Source organism: Trichechus manatus, unplaced genomic scaffold, assembly GCF_000243295.1.
Source record: "Trichechus manatus latirostris isolate Lorelei unplaced genomic scaffold, TriManLat1.0 scaffold00195, whole genome shotgun sequence".
Lineage (NCBI taxonomy): Eukaryota > Metazoa > Chordata > Mammalia > Sirenia > Trichechidae > Trichechus > Trichechus manatus.
In genome coordinates, this window is record NW_004444131.1 from 1,438,813 (window position 1) to 1,455,504 (window position 16,692).

Consider the following 16,692-nt stretch of genomic DNA (forward strand, 5'->3'; position numbering starts at 1 on the left):
GCTGTAAACTTTATGGAAGTAGATTACTCCATCTTTTTCCTGAGGATTGGCTGGTTGGTTCAAACCATTAATCTTTCAGTTAGCAGCTGAGTGCTTAACCACTGCGCCACCAGGGCTCCTTAGCTCATCCTAACACCCTGATTTTTAGCCTGTGCAGATCCTGGGCTTAGATTTTCAATTCTTGGCCAACCTTTGAAAACAAAAACAAAAAACAAAAAAACCCTGATATACCTAGTAACTTCTCAATGCATCCAAATTAACTGATTTGACTGAATTCAAATTTTTTTATCTCTACTGCCATCCCTTCACTTTCTAGCAATCCTCACTCTCTGTGTGTAGATCATGCTTCATCATGAAGAAAGCCAGGAGGATGACCCAGTAAGGGGAGTTGATATAGACAATCTACAGGGTATCACATTGTAATGGTAAGCAGCTGTGCATTATGGGAAGAGGATTTTGTTATATTGGGCTTTGTTGGCAGGAGAAAGCATCTCAGAGGATGTAACTCTTGCCGTTTTTTGCTATTTTTTTTTCTCCTCAGCTTTAATCTTGGCCTCAGATTCTTCTGCAACAAGTACGGGTTCTTTGCCAGCTTTTCATTCTAAACGTGGCCCTACTACCAATTCACCACTTTTCTCTCTCCCATAGAGCGCAAAGGTGCCAGTAACATATGCATGAAAATATCTTGCTAGCGCCATAAACTCAAGTCTTTCCTTTCCTCAAAAAGAATTTGATATCTGGTCTGTGATTTTATTTATTTTTTTGGTCTGCGATTTTAAATGGGAGATTTTGAATCCATTCAAATATGCTCATTTTCGCTCCATTTAAATTCTATTATTCTGGTTTCATAATCTTTCTTTTTCTTTAGTTTGTAGGCAAACTTTTACGACCCTAATCTTTGGGGTCGTCTCTGATGGCCATAGCCACTGACCTTACCAAGAATATAAGCAAGAAAGGGAAGCTGTGATCACCCTTTAAAGCTCTGGCTGCTGGTTCTCCCCTCTCCATGATCACCCAAGTCCTCTGGAAAGGGCAGGAAGGGGAGTCTTCTTGAAAGCGCAAACAGAAGAGAACTTGTCTGGGGCAGACTCATAATTTTGAGAGTCTCCATGACTCACTGGTTGATAATGTTTTAGACATACTGGGTAAATCTGCCTTCTATTCTTTGGAACATTGCCCCCGCACAGCAGCATGCAACTCTATTCAGGAGCCCTCAAGACACGAGAGGGAAAGGCTTCTGCAACTATAATACAAAGAAGTATTGAATTTTCCTGAACAAGAGCGAGACCTTTGCCTAGCAAGCTAATGCAATATTGATCTGAGCAAGAGCGGAAGAAGTACTCTTATCCTTCTTGTGTGTGTGCTCATTTGTGTATTTACATGAACACAGCTATTGGATTTCCTATTTCCATTATTGTGGACCCAAAGGCCCAGAAGATGAATGAAAAATGACACAGAAATAGAAGTATAACTCACATATTCTGAAAACTTCAAGCAAGTGAAATATGCCAAGTGATAACTTGGGGGAGAGTAGAACAATAATGGCCATATCTTCTTAGGTGTGGAGGTAACAGGATTTATGCTGTTTAAAAAATACCTGCAACTGGACGTGGTGTTACCACAGTCTTGGTATTTTCCTATGAATCTCTCTAGTAATTACAGTCCCTGTCACTTTTAATGTGGAAAAAAAAAAAAAAAGCAATGATCTACTATAAAAGGTACTTTAAAATGAGGTCTTTTGACTAAATAAACAAAAAAGTGAATCATTTCAAAGATCCAAGATAAATCATGTATACTGTTTACAAATTAATAATCATTTTGGTGGAGGAAATTTGGAGGACTAAATATAAACTTTGCTACTTTTCCCTCAGGAAATTTTTTTTTTTTGCTTATTTCTATCTATCCCTGTGGTTTTAAAAGTTTAATTTTAATATAAACGTAAACGAAGAAAACAAACAGAGCTCAATCTAGCTCTCATGAAACTTCTTCCTAAAAGCATTTCCAATTTCTGGAACGTAGATAAGACTGCAGTTCAAGCCCCGTGTCCAGCCTAGACGAGGCTGATGTCATCAGCCCTGATGTGGTGTGAGCTGAGCATTCATGTTTGGCTCCATAACTCAGTGTGAGCACTGTGGTATCAATCAGGGCAGCAGTGCTTAGCTCACGGCTCTCAAAGCACATGTAAACTTCCACAAATTATTTCAGAGTTGCTCCTTGAGAACACATAGATCTTCCAAGAAAGTGAAGGATGGAGATGTGTGATTCACAACATGCATGCCTTGTATTTTGAGTTTTGCAGTTAACTGCTTTTCTTCAAAGTCAGTCTGAATCAATGGGTAGCTTTCAGTTACTTAGTCATTTAATTCAACGTTTATGATAAAATGCAACATAAAATCACTTGATGCTTAAAAGCCTTCAGCACCCTCTGGTTGTTTTTGGAAATGATATCAAAGACTAAAAGCAATTTCTCTGGCAAAAGAACAGTATGCACTGAACTACTATGACAAAAATATTCCTAGTGCCATTGACAAAAAATCAGGGGAATGCAGTCTCTTATTTCTCCTGAAAAAGAGCTGTTTTGCTGGTTTAGGCTGGATGAGGCCAGGTAAATATTAACAAATACATAAACACATTTTTCATATCCCAAAGCCAGCTTTCCCTGGGAATAAGTCAAACGCACATGGGTGAATTGCCAGGCTGATAACTCTTATTGTTAATTGTTCCTCTTTTCAACTCAGTGATTTTCTAGAACCAGAAAATTACTACTTTGAAAAACCCTTGACACTAATAACAATGTGCTTCTTTCTGAAAGTATTCTAAATAAGTTGTTTCATTGGACCTCCTTTTCAGATGTCATTTTAAATGAAAGTTCTAGATAAGAAGGCTGAGAATTTGGGTTGTGAACAAATAAACCCATTATTAAATGTTTCAACTATTGTTACAACATTATGATAACATTGTTTTCCTAATTATTGGACTGAATACTGAGAAGCCAATCAGCATTCTGTTTGGGTTAATCTTATTACTTAATGAAGGAGTTTGGATAAGATCATCATAACTCTATTTATATGGTAAAAGAGCAAAGAAAAAGCTAAACAACTCACTCATTTACTCTAATGACAATATAAGCTTTCTCTAAACCCACATTTTCTCCAGTGATGTTCACTGTTGAAGAACATTCCTAAATTGAATTACACTGATAATTTTAAGGTCAATTGAAAGACTAAGGCAATGTCTTTCAGGTTGTACTTGCTATTCATTTACAATTTATTTAAATATTCTTTCCTCCAACTTGATAATAATATATGGCTCTATTTTATCGATAGTGATATATCTTTAACTGTATGACTCCTCAGAACTTTCAACCTACCCTTTCTAATCTGTGTAGCATGTACTCTCTAGAGAAATCTTAATATTAAACCAGACTAAACACACGACAAGCAATGCAGCTGCAACAAATTATTTGATATTATCTCCCTCTGTTCAGAATTTGAGTGTGTATTTTTGCCGTTCACCTTCTAATTCATAAGGATTGAATGGAAAACTTTCATTTAGATATCCATATGGCTACCTTCTCCATCTCCTTTAAATCTTTCCTCAAATGTCACTTTCTTAATAAGGTCTACCTTGAGCAAGACATTTAAAATTGCAACCCATACATCTGCCCTCCTGACCCTTTATCCTTCTCATTCCTTCACACTGCTTTAGTTTCTTTCCTTCGTTCCTTCATTTTTACTTCCTTCCTTCTTTCCTCTTCCCTCCCTCCCATCTTTCTTTTTGCTTATATCATTTCTCAAGGAGTCACCGTGAGTCAGAATGGACTTGATGACAACTAAAACAGCAACATTCCATATACATAATTCACTTATTTTTAATGTGCAATGTTTATTGTCTGATTGCTCCTGGCAGAATATACACTCTATGAGGGCAAGCCTTTTAGATTGCTCTGTTTGCCAAGTGCCAAGAACACTGCCCGGTACCTGGTAGGTGCTCAATAAATATTTTTTCAATGTATGAGTGAATTTAGATGATAGGATCAATTAGTATAAATCATATATTAAGGTGACTGAGATTGCTGAGGACAAAAATCCCCTAGAGGGCAGACAGAAGATCTGTCTAAATTAGAATTGCTCAAACATTCTCATTCCTTTTCTAAATGTCTCACTTTTTTTTTTTTTTTTGGTAGCATAATGGATGCACATTCACTCTTAAAATTTTATCAAGTACTTAATCTCTCTGGCCCTTAGTCTCTGCATTTGTAAAAATGAGGGGATTGATTTAACTGATCTCAAAGTTCTCAATCTCTGATAGTCTATGATTTAATGACAGTAGGCAGCTGACTAGGAATGAAGGTCTGACAATCTCCTTCTGAAAATCAGCCAATGAAGCCCTGTGGAGCACAATGGTCCATCTACAGCTGATCATGGGGATGGTGTCATTCTGGGCATGGAATCCAGGGCTGACTCGACGGCAGGTAATAACAAAAACAGTCACAACAATAAGGAGATCAGTGAAATTAGCACACTATTTTAGAGGGGAAAACTGTTCTGGTCTCAAGTCTATCTCTGAAGCAGCTAGGGGACCTTGTATAATCTTTCATAATCTCAGCTTTCTTATCAAATGAAGGAATTGGACTAGAGAATTGCAAAGGTCATTTTGAACTCAAATATTTCATCGCTGCTCTGTATAAAAAGCATTGCTGCTTTGCTTTGCCTCCTCCTCCTCCCCCCTTGAGCCATTCTTTTCAAAACCATGTATGTATCACAACATTGGTAAATGAATCCTGGTGTCCCTCTCCCCAGTCTTTCTCTTCTCGGGATGTTTCCTGTCGCTCTTACCGTCGGGAAATCCATCCCAGATTTCTAGCCGATCATAACGACAGAACATCCCCCCTGGAGGATTGGAGTCTGGTTCCAGGTCAAAGCTTTCAAATTCCAGGAGAATCTCTGACATCTTTGGCGCAAAGATAATATAAGTGCATTCCAGGCTGTTGGGATATTTTTCGGGGAATCCGGGGGACTTTATGACTCCACTAGGTGTTGTGTAGTTCTGGGAACACTCAGGACCTACAAGTGAAAGAGAATAAGGAGTAAAGTGACAATCCCACTCATATGGCTTCACCAAGAAATAACCTGGGCAAAGACAACTTTCTAATAAAAGCCTACCATTTTAATTACTCAGCCTCTTCCTATTAGTGATAGGTATGGAAAGTCAACTTGAGATTTATTGTGTTCACCTTCGTTTTCCATTTGTGTGGAGCAATTTAAAAACTTCTGCTATTGCCGAAAGAAAAGAAATGACAAATGTAAAATCATGTGGGAACAATGAATGAGTAAGCTGCAGAAATCTCGACAGAGCCCTAGAGAAATAATTATAGCCCCTTCAAGCTTAAATCTTTAAATCTTAAGGCTGACAGCTCTTTATTGGTGAAATAGAACATTTGTAAAAGTGAGAGAGTGAATTCAGTGGAGGGAGTTTGGGTTTCAGATTCCTACACCAGTGACTCAGTAACTCTGCCAGATGTGACCTATGCCTCTTTGACAAACTAAACGTGAAAGGTAATTCGTACATGGACCCAGGGTGAGTGACTCATTCTGAGTGCTGTTGACACAGGTGTGCTGGTAAAGTGCGGCTGTTAGTGAAGGCCTGATAAACTGTGATTACAGGTCGTGTTGCTAGAAGTCGCCTAATATCATTGTTGACATCCTAACCTTCCCCAAAGTATCAGATACTGTATTGTATGCCATTCTAGATTGTTTATTATGGAAACGTTGGCAATAAGGGTAATATGTGTGTGTGTGTGTATGTGTATTTATAATGTGTAATTTTAATGACTGTTCAGTGTTATCAAGACTTTACAAATTATGGTGGTTTGTAATTTAAAATTGGTCAAGGGCATACACATATAATGCAAGTTGACCTTCTGACTGTATGAATGACCACAGTTTCAACTGATGGTATCCAGTGCTGAATGGGGAATTCACTACATGACTGAAAATGTCACATCTATCTGGACATAAACATACCAACTCCAGACCACCACCACCACCACTGCCAGGACTCTAAGATAACTAAATTTAAGGATCTGTGTGAATCAGAGATGACTTGACCCTTTTGAATCTCAGGATCAAACTTGGAGGTGTTCAATTAAACAGTTCTTTTCCTTAGTCATTAAACTGTGGATTTGCCCATTTTGGTGACTCCTTTTTGTCTCACTGCCATGTGCAAGCAGAAGGGCACTCTACAATGGCATGCATGGAGTCAACCCTAAAGAAGGTAGTTGGGTGAAATTTTTCTTAACTACATGTTCTCCAAAAGCGCCAAGCAACTAGAAACAACTTATTAGGCATCAATACAGATTAAATTTAACCAGCCAGGTCTCTATTTTTAGTGGCTCAGGTCAGGAAGAGGAATCTCCATTTTAAGCATCTGGCAGCCAATTGAGAAGGCAAATCAATTGTCTTCTCTCTGTGGGCATATTAGATAGCCATGGCATTGAGGAGACTCAAAGAATACTTATTATATGGGCACAATAAGCCTGGTTCACAGAGGCCTGATTTGCTTAAATTAACTCCCCAAACCTTCTTGAACAGGCTCACCCTTCACCATGACTGCCTCAAATACTTATCTGCTTGATTCTGGTTAAAAAATTATCGGCATGTTTCATTTTGCCACGTCAATTCCAGTTAAAGAGATTCTGGAATGTGCTGTACAGTGTATAATCTGTTTCTAAGCTACTCTGGTGGCTTCTGACAGGACACTATGTCAATTTAAGTCATCAAGTCCCAAAGAAAATACAGGACACTGATAACCCTTTGGAATTTTATTTCCAAAATGTGGGAATTAGTGACACTGGAGCCTCCAAACCTCTTCCCAGAGGGTGTCGGGGGAGATGCTTGGGCTGGGTCCTTGTAAGGCAAAGCAAACAACAGAGTTTAATGCAGGTAATAGTAATATTGTCACCTCTTAAAAAGATAACTCTAGGTGAGATTAAGACTTAATAAGAGAGTTAGGAAGAATCTTGATCAAAAGGGAGAAAATACAGAACAGAATTTAAAATTCTCATGGACTCCAGACTTTCTAGAACCATGGAGGCTGAAAGAACCCCTGAAACTATCGCCCAGAGATAATCTTTAAACCTTAAACCAAAAATATCCCCTGAAGTCTTCTTAAAACCAAACAATAATTTAGCTTAACTAGTAAAAATGTCTGCCTTGAGCATTATGCTTTTAAAAACTATTGATATGGGATCAGGTTGATAACAGCAACTGAAAAGATTAGATAGGAGCTTTAGTGGGCAGTGAGTTGACATTAATGGAGGAGGAACAACTCAAAAAAGGACGGTGCAAATGGTTGCACAACTGGAAGAATGTAATCAATGCCTGAAATGTGTATGTAGAAACAGCTGAATTGGTGTATGTTTTGCTGTGTATATTTGTATATTCTCTACAACAAATAAATAAAAATTGTAAAAAAGACTTAATAAGGGGAATTTTAAGAGCATAATTTCAAATCAGTGAATTTCAAGGCTTTCACTGTGCCCTTGTCATGCCAAATACTTTCAGAAGCTAGGTCAGGTTTTCTAATATATTTTGATAAAACTTGGGGAAGATCCATGAGGTAATGGAAATAACTGGGCTGAGCATCAGGAGATCTGAGTTCTAGCCCCACCTTTACCACCAACCTCCTGTGTAACCTTGCAGGGGGGACTCCTAACCTTTCTGGTCCTCGGATTCTGTGCATAATGAGTGGGAGTTGGACTTTAGAATTTAAAAAAAAAATTCCTTCTAAGTTAAAGATTCTGTAATTCCCTAGTTCATCCATTACCTACCAAAATTTGTTATAATATTTTCTTATTTACTGCTGTATAAGTTTACCACAACTGAACTAGCACCTTCCTGCAAAAGGACAATGGTGGGAATAGGTTAAAGAATACTGGGATAGACCCACCTTGATAAACAGGAGTGAAGCAATTTTGTTGCCAGCCCTGTGTCTATCTGGGAGTGAATGAGCTGCTGGTGTGAGTGGGGCACACACAAGCATTGGGAGCCAGTGAACACCATGCTCCCAAAGTCATTTATAAGATTGAGAGGAGCCTGCATACCTATAAGAATGCCACATTTAGTTGTTAATGACAACAGGATGAATAATAATAGTTAAGATACTCTATAGGCAATTATTAAATATACAGACCGTTAAGCAAATAACGTATCAAGTCACCAATTCTACTTACAATAAATGCCCTCCTCATCCCCATCTAAAGATCCACAGAAAACTGCTGTAAACTTATTCCAGCATTTGGGCCTGGACAACCCAGGGTAAAGGGAGGGACAGGGCAGAGTGATAGGTGGAAAGGCTTGCGTTTCCTAGAGAAAATTTTAAGGTGAATGAGAATAACTTTAGGGCTAGTGGCCCATGGTTGCAGCATCTGGGAAGGGGCAGCTAGAAAAGGAAGTAGGGTACCTGGGGATAGCACTAGGGTTGTCCAGGTTGGCTCCAGGAGGAACGAGAAGAGGTGGAGACTGGCTTTGATGATGGTCAGGAAAAGAGGGTTCTCTAGAAATGCAGCCTAGAGACTCGGAAATGGCCAAAATCTCTCTTAGAATGGTAATCTAGTGCCGAATACCTCAAGGTTAACAGGTGAAAGATTAATTTCCTAGTTACATTAAGCTATAATGAATATAATTCATGTGTTTTAAAGAAATGTAATACTGCTGTACCCTGAAAGAGTACTATATAGATTCATGGATTCAATAATATCATTAAAATGATATCAAAAAATGATTATGAACCTGTATATGTCTATACAAATGTATTACATTGTTGTTGTAATCCATAAAGATTACAGTCTTGGAAACCCTATGTGGGAGTTCTACTCTGTCCTACAGGGTCTCTATGAGTCAGAATTGACTTAACAGCAATGGGCTTGATTTTTTTGGTATAAGTACTATAGTATGTATAGTGAGAGAAATAAAACAACAAAAGATGTATTCTTTGCATTTTTCAGGTGGTGCCAATCTAGTTGGAAAATGAAACAAGAACACATGAATAAATTTGAAAATATTAAGGAGGAATATATTAGTAAGTGGGAAATATGTGCATGTATATAGTATATATACGTGTATATATGTTCATGTATGTATACAGTATGCATTATGCATATGTATGTGTGTCTGTGTGTGTGTATGCATATGATTAATCAGAAAGAGCTTTCTGAGAAGAATACATTTACAGCCAGATTTCTAAGGAGGCAAGGGACATAAACCGGAAAAGAGCAGTGGCTATTAATTTTTTTTTTAATTGTACTTTAGATGAAGGTTTACAGAATAAACTAGCTTCTCATTGTTAGTACATATATTGTTTTATGACATTGGTTACCAACCCCACGACATGTCAACACTCTCCCTTCTTGACCTTGGGTTGCCCATTACCAGCTTTCCTGTCCCCTCGTGCCTTCTAGTCCTTGCCCCTGGGCTGGTGTGCCTCTTTATTCTCATTTTGCTTTATGCGCCTGTCTAATCTTTGGATGAAGGGTGAACCCCAGGACTGACTTCATTACTGAGCTAAAAGCGTGTCTGGGGGCCATACTCCCGGGGTTTCTCCAGTCTTTTTCAGGCCAGTAAGTCTGGTCTTTTTTTGTGAGTTAGAATTTTGTTCTACATTTTTCTCCTGCTCTGTCCGGGACCCTCTGTTGTGATCCCTATCAGAGCAGTCGGTGGTGGTAGCCAGGCACCACCTAGTTGTACTGGACTCAGTCTGGTGGAGGCTGTGGTACTTGTGACCCATTAGTCCTTTGGACTAATCTTTCCTTGTGTCTTCAGTTTTCTTCATTCTCCCTTGCTCCAGACAGGGTGGGACCAGTAGAGTGAGTATCTTAGATGGCCACTCATAGGCTTTTAAGACCCCAGACCCTACTCACCAAAGTAGAATGTAGACTATTTTCTTTATAAACTATGTTATGCCAGTTGAGCTAGATGTTCCCCAGATCATGGTACCCAAAGCCCTCAGCCTAGTAATTTGGTCCCTCAGGGAGTTTGGATGTGTCTATCGAAGTTACATGACCTTGCCTTGGACAAGTTGTGCTGGCTTCCCCAGGCAACAGCTATGAATTTTGAAGGCACCAGCTTTATCCATAATAATTGTAATAGATATTATTTATTGACACATATTCAGTGACAAGCACTGGTCAAAGGGTTTCCATTTCAACTGATCTTCACAAACACCTGTGCTAGGTACTACTATCCATTTTTTTCAGATGAGAAAACTGAGACTCTGAACATTCACAAAGATAGTCAGGGGCAGAATTAGGATTCAAATCCAGGTCTGCTCGATTCTACAACTTGTGTTTCTATCTGTCTCACTCTCTGAAGCAGGAAAGCCAGACTGTGTGGATTAGTAGGACTTGAAGTTGGAGAAGTACAGGCAGCAGGTGATATCAAATCTTGAGTGGGACACTGAGGCTTGACACAATAGGCAATGGGGACCTTCTTCTGTGGGTGTTTTGAGGACAGTGGCTGATGGCTGTTTGAAAAGCTGTGTGTAGGACAAAGTAAATGGGGAGAACCACAACTGGAGGCCCATATGGTTAATGGCAGTGGATGTGGAAAGGAAGCCATGACTCTTTGAGACCTTTCGATGAACATTCAAAAGAAGTAGAAGCCATATTGGATAGAGGGAGTCAAGTAGAAGAATAACGAAATAAGGTTTCAAGTCTCAAGGATGGTATTGGGGAGCAGGACAGGGAGACTCTGGTACTTTTTAGACTAACAGAAATGTGGGAGCTGAGTTCATTTGGAAGGAAGATGGAGATTTCTCACTGGCTTAGCAACAAATCTCTCTCTTTTCTCTTTCAACCATCTTCAGATCTTTGGAAACACTGAAAATGAAAGGCTATTCTTGGTCTCTTTTCTGACACCTTTTTTCTTTGATAGTGCCATATGCAGGTAAGCAAAAGAATATAGATGTACAGTTACACATATATATGTACGTGTATAATATTATTCATATAACGAACAGCTTTCAACACAAGAAAGTATGTACATATGTTATCACCTGTATATACTGATGTCATATGTATACTGTTCTTTATACTGAGGGTGTGCTTAGATAAATTTCTGAAGAAAGTTCTCTCCATTTATTCATATTCATGTGGGTAGAGCCAGATTTCTTAGAAATTTGAAGAAGTTGTACCAGTGTTCCCAGAAACTCCTTATGGCTCTTCTTTTTACTATTCTCAGGTGTTGATATTAGGCTTTTGCAACTGGCATGGCTAGATTTTTTTCTACTAAAAAAAACAAAAACAAAAACTCTTTCTCCTATATTCAAGGACAATTCATTCAAATCTTGAGCTTCTGTCCCTGGATCAGAGGTCCACAAATTAATGTCATCTTAAAAATGTAAATAACTGAAAGGCTGAATTTAACACATAAAAGGATTTTACTGGCAGTTGCTGAAAACAGTGACATCCAGATAAAGCTACATTGCTTAATGATTGATTGATATGTGTATTTAATCCCTCAAGGCTGGGAAACTATGACTCATTAGGTTCTAGTCCATCCCAATATATACCGCAAAAACATTGTAACAGAAGATTACCAAGTGACTGTATTGAAAGAGGTGACTGATTTTTTTATTCCCAATGGGAGTGCCATTTAAAGCAATTACTGTTTCTTTTCCTCCAAGAGGTTTTAACCCCCAACGAGCCCCTCTTAATAGAAAGCCTCTTCTTCTCTCAATAGCTTTAGAAACTCTAAGACTGGGAGGCTGCTTTGCTTTCCCTGGGAACTTCCAGTCTTGAATGTTGTAATAAAATAAAGGGGACAGGGTGTATATGGCTTTAAGGTAAGAAGAGGGACTAATGCATTTTTAAGAAATCAAGCTTCAAGAGTAGCTTAAACTAATTTTTGAAGAAGAAAGGTAATAAAAGCAAATGCTTTTAAAATAATTTTATAAAGTATATTCTTTATACAACACTGGTCTACACATCAAAATGATGCAATTTGATTCCTGAAATACGTTTTCCAATTTTAAACACAACTTTTCCATACAATAGTTAACTTTGTTGCAAAGTGTTTTCCAACATTTTTGTAATGGAAATACCTATATTTTTATGAGAGGATAAAATCATTACTCTCAGTCTTTCTTTTCACTTTGTCTGTCATGAAATCAAACAATGTCAATGAACATTTAGTCATACTTGGTCTATTATAAGTTATTTACTCACCTCTCTTGAAAATTTCATAACGTATGGAAAATCCTGCGCCATGGGTCTCATAGTCAGAGACAAATCTGATAAAAAGAAACTGCCCTGAAGACACTACAGGAGAAGGAGCTATCTTTCCACAGAACTTTCCCCATAAGCGTCCGTTTGCATTGTCTCCATCGATGACTTCCACATAGTCATACCTAGCATAGAAACATAGTAAGAAAGCATTAAGTTGATGAGAAATGCCCTTTTAATTTCCATAATTTAGAAACCAGCATTAACCCGTATAGTCTGTCAGAAAAAAAAAAAAAAAAAAAAGTGCAATCTGCATTCACCACTGCCTTAAGTAAAGAAAAATCTAGCAAAATGAAATAATTAAAATGGACTACATGATGTCTGTATACATCATCTGGCAACACAGAACTACTAAGAATAATGGTGTCCATTATACTTGCAGACAATGTCAGTGAAAGTAACCAATTAACAAGAAAAAGAAAAATCTCATGAGCACAATTCTCTATTATTAAATTGTGTTCCTTTGTCTTTGGTGGTGGGGTGTCAATACATAATGCTATGCATTCTTTTCAAACTGTGAAGTTCTTTTATGAATTCAAAATGTCCCCTTGGCTGGAGATCTCCAAGAACAATACTTTGATTTCTGTGAGTGACCCTCTAAACATATGGCCACAGAATAATAAATAGATTCTTTACTATTTAACTCAATTCCACCAACTCCAGACTTCTTAGAAAAAACTCCCTCAGTATCCACATCCAATGATTAAAATACAGATCATCTTCCCCCAACCTACACTTGGATCATAGAATACAATTTACCCAAGGAAAAGAGTTTACTTAAAAATGGAAAGTAACTTTGTTTATACCCACCAGCCTGAATCTATAAAGGAATATCATTGCTTGAAAATGAAAAATTATACGCTTGAAATCACCAAGTGATGTGATATATATATAAAAATCAGGCTTAATAATGATATGCTAATGAGACACACGATAAAGCGACAATAAAATATTACTCTAAAGATCGCATTGAGATAATAGATATGTTCTGACCTTATTTGTCCCTAAATTGTGGAAAACACTGCCAATAATCTAGCATCCCCCAGGAAAATAGGAAGGCTTTGGTTTGTTTGGTATTCTCTATTTCTTATTCTCTTGCTCTTCCCTCTCTTTTTATTTTCCAAGTCACTAGGAGCCAGATAATCCGATTTGTCTGCCATTTTTCTTCTAGAACTGACATGAAAACATTACAATGCATTCATTTTAAATCTTTATTTTATTTCTCTCTTTAACTTGGTTCCAAAGTCCTGAGATATATTAATTTCAGAAATGGCTAAAATATGGCAGTAACATAAACTATATCTGGCAATTCAAAAGAGATCAAAGCAGGGGATATCTTCGTGATGACCAATGTCATCTTTAACAATCCCTTTTCAAACGGTCCAGGACACATTACTTATGTTTACTCGGAGTCTCACGAGACAACTGCAAAGATGATCTCACTAGTTAAAGCGGACAGCTTGAGGCTCTTTAAATTAAAAATGACATCACCTGATCAGTTAAAATTGTGTGCCAGCTTTGTGTATACCAAGAAGAAAACAAAGCTGACATTGATGGAACAAAGCATTAACATATGTGAATTATTGTATTAACTGCATTTCCTCGGCTGCATCTGATATTTCCAGTAGTAGTCACTTGGCCTCCTAGCATCACTGTCCCTATTCAAAACTATGGAAATACACAGAGGAATTGTGCATTTCTCAATACTTTGTGAGATGCTTTGCATGTTAAAAGAAGAAGAAGAAGGAGGAGGAGAAATAGCAGTAGAGAAGGAGGAGCAGGATGAAGAACGCATTATGTTCGAAATCCTAACTAGCCTTTTACATTCAACTGAGGGCAGCTGAAAAGAACACCATGGCTGTATTCATTAAAGCCTAAGAAGTTGGCATTTATGGAGTAATTCCTTTTATCTCAACTGCTTCTTTGACAAGACAGGTCTGCATGTTTTGCTCCACGCTTTCATATAATTTAGCTGTGATTTGAACTGTTGACTGTGTTTGGGCTGGCTACTGTGCATCTAGCACTGCCATATAGGCTCTTTATTTGGATCTTGATATGTTCTGAATACTAAGTGGTCAAATCCAAGCACATTCCGCCTTCCAACTACAAATAAGAGAGGTGGGTCAGGCACTTCAGAAGAACTGAGGGCATTCCAGCGAGGAGACCTTTCTCCCAGGTATTCCAGAACTCAGCTAATGGAGTGCCAGTGAATTGCAACGGAGAAAGCAGTCAGTATTTTAATTCACATATCCTCCAAGAGTAAATACTAGGATCTCCTCTTGGCAACAGTGAGAGCTATCCATAAAAGAGGGAGAGGGATTAGAATCCCTTCCCAGCAAGAGATAAGTCATTGCATCGTTAAGTGCCAATTCTAGAAGATTGAATTATTCAGGGGATGCAAGACCTTACATTTGTAAACTGGAATGCTGCTATCATTTTAGCACTTCCCTTCAAAGGCTCATCCAGTGGGACCCCAAAGACTATCATAAATAGCAGTTCTTGTAAATATTCAGGAGGGCGTACGTGCACTAGTTGCAAAGGGTAGCAATGCCAAAGAAGTTAAGACAGTAGCTTGCAACTCCCTCTGGAGTTGGTACCAGTTCCACTCCAGAAGTTTCTCACTGGCAAACCTGGTGCCAGGAATGCAGCTGGTGTGCCAGCATCCCTCTCCAGGGACTAAACGTGTCACCACGGCAACGCACCAAGCCTGCTTTGGCCTGAGGCCCAGGATACTGAGTTTGCAAATTTTGGTCCCTCAGCCGGCTGCACGTTGCTCTGTTACTGCTGCCAGTGTGGCAAACACTGCATTTCTGGGAATGTCATGAGTCCCCTAGCAGCGACAGTGCAGACATGCAAAGGTGAGAATGCAGGCGCTTGTTTGACTCTCGTTCTGAACCACGTGTTCCAGCTGTTACGGGAGAAGCAGGAATTGTGCCCCAGGAAGCGATTCCCTGAAAGCTAGAGGAGGGTCAGAGAGGTGACTTCTCAGTTTGGAGCCCTGTGGTTTGAAGGCCACCACCCAGCTCTGTAAAGAGAATGTTCTAGGTGACAAGGATGCTGTGTCTGAATCCAAAGAGTAGCACCCTTCTGCACGGGGCCTGGAACCAGGGTTGCTTCCTTTTCTTGCTCACAGCGCAAATACAGGTTCCATCTAAGGAAAGCCCCTCCCCCCTCACCCCACTGCCACCACTCATCCTCCCAAGAATTTAAATGGAATGTGAATTTTAAAAAAATATTCAGGGGACAACCAGCCTCTACTCCTTTTAGGCATCCTCCATTTCTTTTCTTAATGCTTTCCCTTTCTATATTAACAATGGAAAAGTGGGTATACACTTGCTGGAAAGTAATGCAAAGATCCCACCATCCGTCAGTTTGTTGTACTGCAGTGGCTTGTGTGTTGCTGTGATGCTGGAAGCTATGCCACGAGTATTTAACACACCATCAGGGTCACCGTGGTGGACAAGTTTCAGTGGAGTTTCCAGATTAAGACAGACTAGAAAGGCCAAGACATTGATTTCCAATAATTATTCAATGAAAACCTATGGATCATGATAGAATATTGTCGGACTTCCTTGCTTTGGACATGCCATCAGGAGGGATCAATCACTAGAGGAGGGCATCATGTTTGCTGAAGTAAAGGAATGACGTGGGCAGGGGAGACCCTCGATGAGATGGATTGGCACAGCGATGGACTCCAACATGCTGCAATTGTAAGGATAATGCAGGACCAGGCAGTGTCTTATTCCGTTCTACCTAAGGTCACCATAAGTAGGAGTTGACTCATGGACAGCTAAGAACAACAACAATGCAAAGATGTCTACCTAAGCCTTTTGCAGTTAAAAGGCATTCTCCAGCTGTTTCAATTTTAGTGCATAACAGGCTTGTGAAGGAGCCCTGGTAGAGCAGTGGTTAAGTGCTCAACTGCTAACCAAAAGGTCAGTGGTTCAAACCATCTAGCGGCACCTCAGGAGCAGGTGTGGCAGTCTGCTTCTGTAAAGATTTACAGCCTCAGAAACCCTCTGGGGCAGTTCTACTCTGTCCTATAGGGTCGCTATGAGTCGGGATCGACTCGTCAGCAATTGGTTTGGTTTGGTTTAATAGGTTCATGTGGGCCTTTTCACTTGTGTCCCTGGCTTTGAATCCAAACTCCTTAAGCTAAATGGTCATACGTTTTTATATCACAAAATGTCTTGCTTACATAGTCCCCCACCCTCACTCTACATAAGATATATGCGGGTGGTGAAACAATTTTGAATCTTAATAGTAATCACGAGTTAGGTTTCCCATAAGAATGATAAACGAATAAAGCTTTCCTTCTAAGAATTCTTGAAAGGATTACCCAGAGATTATTATTGTTTTTTCCTTTTGGAAAGTTTGAATTATGGGTTTAGGAAAATGGTCAAGTAGGCGAA

The 16,692-nt window shown here is 39.0% G+C and overlaps 1 protein-coding gene across 1 annotated transcript in view; it reads right to left on the bottom strand.

Moving 5' to 3' along the window:
* The window catches only part of NRP1 (neuropilin 1), a 178,029-nt gene that overhangs the window by 98,366 nt on the left and 62,971 nt on the right, over positions 1-16,692 (bottom strand). Inside the window, exons 3-4 of the mRNA XM_023741977.1 lie at positions 12,224-12,405; positions 4,839-5,066 (exon numbers count right to left, since the gene is read on the bottom strand). Coding sequence (XP_023597745.1) covers positions 4,839-5,066; positions 12,224-12,405 — 410 coding nt within the window. The remainder of the gene's footprint in view (positions 1-4,838; positions 5,067-12,223; positions 12,406-16,692) is intronic.